Source organism: Merops nubicus, unplaced genomic scaffold (assembly GCF_000691845.1).
Source record: "Merops nubicus isolate BGI_N331 unplaced genomic scaffold, ASM69184v1 Scaffold46974, whole genome shotgun sequence".
Lineage (NCBI taxonomy): Eukaryota > Metazoa > Chordata > Aves > Coraciiformes > Meropidae > Merops > Merops nubicus.
In genome coordinates, this window is record NW_008607147.1 from 1 (window position 1) to 6,172 (window position 6,172).

Sequence of the window (6,172 nt, forward strand, 5' to 3'; positions counted from 1 at the left end):
TCCACAGCTTGATTTTGCTGCCCTCACAGTCTACAAACCTGCGGGGGTTTACACCAAGCCTGTGTTTTGCACCTTGGGCAATCAGATAGACCTCTTTGGCAGACACAGAGCGTAGCACCACTCAGCGGGATACACTGTGCCTGTGCTTTGTACAACTGCAAACCAGTTTTCAGGGGGCTGGAGAGTGAAGACCCAGGGTTACTGACAGCCAAACACAGGCCACACCACAAGCTTAATGCCTTTCTCCCAGGCTTAAACGCGCCAGGTAGTTCACTACTATTTACTTCACTGCTTCCTTTACTCTAACCTTGGTCCTTCCTCCCCACCCCATTCCCCCCACCCCCTTCCAGCTACCTACAAAAAACATGGAGGCCTCAAGCTTCCAAAAATGATTAACGCAAAACATGAACAGGCATTTGGCAATAGATTCAACCCCTTCAAAATTCTCATTTGTGTATGTTCCTCCTAGATGGGCCCTTTCTACAACAAAATACCCATGAGTTCCACTGCAGTGAAAAAAAAATAACTTTCCTCCTCCAGAACAATAATGGCCAGACTTCAACAGACCTCTCGCCAGAAAGACTGTGCTCAACATAGTGATAGGCTAACGCAGAGGCAGGGGACAAGACACCAGTAACAAAAACAACACCCCAAGCCAAGCCTGACTGTAACGGTACAGTGCTGAGAGTCCTCCTCTGCACCTTAGGGAAAAATGCTGGCTGCCATCCACTCTGTGCCCAGCGTGAACTCTAATCCTGTTTATGGCCTGCAATAGTCCGTAAGAGATGGGGGGTTTGAGGGTTGTTTTCTTTCTTTTTTCTTGTTTGCCACATTCTCAAAAGCGCTTAAAACATTTAGGCTAGAGACACAAAGGGAGCAATTACAATTCACAACAACTAATCGGAAACAGTACTCAAACATTCGACTGGATGGGACTCTACAAACTGAATCAAAACGAGACAGAAAAAAAGAAAAGAGTTTTTAAGTCCTAATATAAGAAACAATCTTATACATGTGGGGAAACAGAGGGGGCCCCTTCTTTTAAATATATTTACACCATATTAAAGCTTTTTTCTTTTGCTTTTCTTGCCAACAAAGTTTTCTAGCTACCCTGGGACAAAGTCTCAGTTTAAATTAAGAGGTTAAGGACTTGATAACATAGGCAGGCTCTGCTAGACCCGTGGCCCATACCCATCTCCTCACCCTCTCCCTTCTTCCCTCCGCTGCCCAGGGGCCCGATGCCCCGTGTGATATCAGCCACGACAAAGCGAAGGCAACACAACGGCGCCTCGACCCCGCACACTTTATTACTGCTTTGTAAAAGCACAAGAGACTGCAACCAGGGCTTGCCTAGACACACACACACACACACACACATAAAAAGAAAAAAAAAATTAAAAAGCTTTCCCATTTAGCTGCTGCAGTTAAATGGCAAAACCAGACTAATGTGGACACAGCAACACCAGTTTAGAAGTGTTTATACCATTTACACCACACTGGAAAGGAAAATAACTTATCCCAGTATATAAGTGCATCCACACTGCAGCCTATGCCAGCACAGTATCAGTTAAAATAATAATAATACATCAGTCCCCTAATTGACAGAATTATACCAGCTGAACTTTTCTAGCACAGACCAGGCCTAAGACATGAGGTAGTGAAAAAGAAAATCAGGCTCAAGATCTTTTTTTCATTCCATAGCATGGACGTACTCTAAAAATATTCGCTGCTCAGATTTATGGATTTTAAAAATGCTTTAAAATCCAAAATTTAAAGCTAACATCCTGAGTAATGCAGGATTTACAAATGGAGGCATAAATCTTGAAAACTCCCTTGCTTAGGTTCCTCATTCAGGACAACATTTTTGCGATAGAAAGCACATAAGCATGTGTTTGTCTCCCACAGAAGCGAGTGGAAAGGAAGCACATGGGTAAGTGCTTTCTGCAGTCTGGGCCACAGTCAGAAATCACGGTCTTTGCAGAATTTATTTCCTCATTCATTTCAGTGCTGTTTAATCAAAAGTCATTCATGTTTTAAGACAGCGGGAAAAACACAGACAATGGAAGCTAAATCAAGTTTGTTACAACTGTTCAATATTTACAGCATCCATAGCATAAAACAGAAGTATTTTTGGTAACTTAAGACAAATACCTTTTTTTCGTTGTTATTAAATGTACCGCAGCAGTCCTGTTAAACAAACCCACTGTCTCGGATATTAAAGAAATTGTTGTTTACATTTACGGAGTCATTTAAATTAAAAATCTGTTCCTGTTCCAAACCCCACTCCCCTTCGTCCTCATCCTCCGGTTCTGCCTCGGACCCATTCCGGCTGTTTTCATACAAAAAGATCTGCTCATCCACGTGGGCCGGGGCTAACCGGTTTCTCTTTGCACTTACAACGTTAGCAGAAGAACCAAAAAGGCGCTCGGGGAAGACCCTCGTGGCGAGAATACACCAGTATTTTTGAAGAACCTTTGGTAAAACTGGAAACAACGCTAGCCTGTCCGACCACCACTTCAGAGGGTCTTCATTCAAACCGAGGACCTTTTGTGACTTGAAGTTGCTCAGCTCCTCGACGATCTGAGCGTGCCATTCTTCCTGGTCCTCCACGCCTCCCGTCTGGCAAAAGATCTCTGCGAGCATGTTGTTGATGACACTGGTAGGAGGAGGAGTAGAGGAGATGATGATTTTTTTCACAGGGGGTTCTTCCGAAACAGTGAAGAATTTCTCTTCAGTCCTGAAAGTATTTTCTTTTACTTTCTCCAACAGGCTTTTTGCTTCTTCCACCACTCTGTTTTCAACCTGCTGTCGCTCAAAGGCTGAAAGAAAAGGCAGTTTTTTGTAGCGGGGATCCAAGAAAGTTGCAACATTGAGAAACATGTCTATCTCAGGTGTGTGCTGGTAGGTGGTTGACAACTCTTTAGCAATCACCTCCTTTGCCATGCTGATTTCTTTCAGATCATTCTCTTTGATGTTCAGGGTGGTATTCAGAAGCATGTGGAGAAGTGGCTTCACCATACTTATCGTCGGGTACTTTGAAGCAGACATCATCTCCGCAACCTGCTTGAAAGGCTGCAGCAGCTCCACCAGCCCTTCGATTGTATTCCACTCGCTGGCTTCCAGCATGAGGTGGTGGTTGTTGCTGTCCTCCACCAGAACGGCCGCGATGACAAACTGCTGCTCCTTGAGGCGCTGCAGCATAGCGAGCGTGCTTCCCCACCAGGCAACACGGTCGCTTACCAGCATGCAGTGGAGAATATTCTGCTGCTTCTGCTTCTCGCTCAGCATGTACATCGCGACCGTAGACTGCTGAAAATACTCCACCAGTTTTCGGCACCGGGCAAGAAGGCTGCAAAGTTTGGGGAGCTGAAAAGCTTGTTGTATTCCTGCGTTAAAAGTATGCCCCAAACAAGGCATCTGTACGGGAATATCTAAGAGAGAGCAAGCCTTCACAATGTCTTTACTGTAATCTGTTGTAGCACCAAAGACTTTTGTATTGATCCCCCACTCAATAAACGTTTCATAGAGGACTCTCGTAATAGTCTCTGCAGTATTATCCTCTGGTACTTCAAATGTTTTTAAACACCGCGAGCTGACGGCCAGGCAGTTGGCAGAACTGCTGCTGAGAAAGTGAACGGCCACAGTTACGTACGACCTGTTCTGGTTCTCGCTCCTCCACATGTCCGTGGATATGCCACACCACAGAACCTCGGTGAGCTCCTTCAGCACAATTTCTCTAATGGCGCTGTACTTTTCGGGAATAGCTTTTGTACAGAAGTACTTCCGGCTCGGAAGTTCGTACCTGGGGTCTGCTGTTCTCAGGAGGGCCTTGAAGGTGGGCTCGTCAACGATAGAGGCTGGATACATGCCCTCACAAATTAAGCTGATGACCGCAGCCGTCAGTTCCTGATGCTTTTTGTTTTCGTAGTTCTGGTAGGTCTTCATGATGAGGCTATCCTGAACAACCTGCTGCGACGACTCTGGCTTGATTTTGGAAAAGGCGGTGGCAAAGGCTTCCCTCATCTGCTCCGTGTTACTCTTCACAAATTCGCAGAACTCGTCGGGGTGATTTTTCTCAAGGTGGTAGGAAAGGTTGGACGTGTTTCCTGAATAGGCGATCTGTGCCATGCAAATACGGCAGTAGATCTTCTTCCACTGCAATATGCATCCTTCCGCATTGGTATCAAACCCAAAGTACTTCCACACTTTACTCTTTGCTCTCGGGTGAGCCACTAACTTTAGGTCTGATGGGGAACCTTCTAAACTTTTATTCTCCATTGCTTCTTGGCCACCGTCCCACCTTTTGATCCTTCACTCATTAATGAGTACCTGATAAAGGCAGTAAGATAAAGATACAATGAGAAAGCACAAGTTTGACCACACTCTAACTATGTGAAATCTGCATTTCTGCGAACGTATCAAGAAACCTACCTTACTAATTACATTTGCAAATTTAAAGATGAGATTTGCAGGAATTGTGACTGACAAGAAGCCCATCGGAATGTCAAAAATTTTAAACCGTTCTAATATATCACATTCGCCTGTGAAACTGCACTAGAAGGCTTCAATAAATATTGTTTCTGGAACTGCATAATTCTGGGTAGAGAAAGGACAACCACCACCACCGAGCTGATACATTACTGTCACACAAACCAGTCATCTGCTATAGCTATGGCATTTTCCTGCCTCTTCTTAAGTTATAGTTAGGGCTAGGCCAACATCCTGTTGCCCAATAGTTACTGAACTTCACTGTTGACATTTATTTCAACTGAAACCTGATACTGAGGGAGTAAAGGTTTTCTTGTTTGCTTATTTTGAAAGAAGTTTTGTTAACTCCATCTAACTGTTCCAGTGTTTGCTTACAAAAAAATAAAATAAATCTGTGATGCAAATCATGACATTAACCTGCTCCTCTGAAATGTAAAGATGTTTTCTGACTGAAATAAAAGTAAAAGGAGTTAAAACATACATGCAGATCAACAATACGTCTGACACCTTTCCTGTCCTTTGCTTTCTGAAATCAAAGCCCATCTCCTAAACCACTAGCTCACAATCCTGGTTCCTGGAATAACAGCGTGTTATAATTACAGGAAAAGCAGACAGGGAAGCACTAATAAATGTTATTATCCAGATTAGCTGGAAAATAATTTTGCTGTGTTTTCTTCAGAAGGCTACAAGAGTCAGGAGGGGGCAACACTCTAGAGATGAGTGTGGTGATAAGGCAAGACTTGGCAATCTGTACCTCAGTATCTCCACGGGAACACGCTCCTTGTGCAAACAGTCACATGAAAGTACTAGTTGGGGCCTACACTGTCTCTGTGCAGAGTGCCAGCAGCTGGCACCCGACAGAGCTCATCGTGCTGCCACAAAAAGCCAAGCCACAGCACAGCACGACTGCTCACTGATGCTTCTCCCTTTCTTCCACACCACCAGCCGAGCCACTGTGACAGCACCAAGGCCTTCACCAGGGGCCTGGCCAGGACTGGGAAGGAGGAGGAAGCCATCAGTTAAACACAGATGCAACCTCTTCCCCAAAAATCGAGGGGAAGAGAGCAGAAGAGCATCAGGAGGATCCCTGCAGCCATCCTGAAAGCAATGGCATTGCTACTTCTCTGCTCTGCACCTGTGCCCAGGCCCAGAAATCCCTGAGTGGCAGGACTGGCTGGGTGGGGGAGGAAGAAACAATCTGACTTTTTCACACTGCTGCAAGGGAATATCCCCCCCAAAAAATATATGCGTGCAAGCTTCTTTGGTGTGCTTTCTGCTGTCAATGAACATTCCTAAGCAAAGACATTTTCTCTCTGAGCTATAGCTGGTATTTTGCAGCACTTTCCGAATGCCTTGAACGAAAAACCGAAGACAGGTTTACCATTACTAAACATATTTATTTAAACACAGCTGTTGGTTTAGCAGCAGAATGAGAGATGCAGGGCAAGCATTTCATTGGATTTGTTGAGAAGATTAACTTCTGGGTGTAGACCTATTTTTTTTTCCTGAGGGGGGCAATGTTCTGACTACTAGTGTTCCCTCTGCTATGATTCATTCAGTGCCTTTTAAGTTGCTAGGATGAACTATTGATTAAACATGGTAATGCTGCCCAATTCCAAAGATGTGCCTATCAACAGCACCAAGGTATGCAATCCCACAAAAAATGGGTGTTTTAGAAAGGCAA

At 44.6% G+C, this 6,172-nt stretch overlaps 1 protein-coding gene across 1 annotated transcript; it reads right to left on the reverse strand.

Annotated features, from left to right (window-relative positions):
• Positions 1-1,974: 1,974 nt before the first annotated feature.
• ZBED1 (zinc finger, BED-type containing 1) lies at positions 1,975-4,323 on the reverse strand. The gene has a single exon (XM_008939840.1). It carries the CDS (start codon positions 4,276-4,278, stop codon positions 2,191-2,193), a length of 2,088 nt encoding a protein of 695 aa, XP_008938088.1. The 5' UTR covers positions 4,279-4,323; the 3' UTR covers positions 1,975-2,190.
• Positions 4,324-6,172: the final 1,849 nt, after the last annotated feature.

Excerpts from the sequence above, each read along its gene's own strand:
- ZBED1 (XM_008939840.1), bottom strand. The coding sequence starts at position 4,278 with ATGGAGAATAAAAGTTTAGAAGGTTCCCCATCAGACCTAAAGTTAGTG.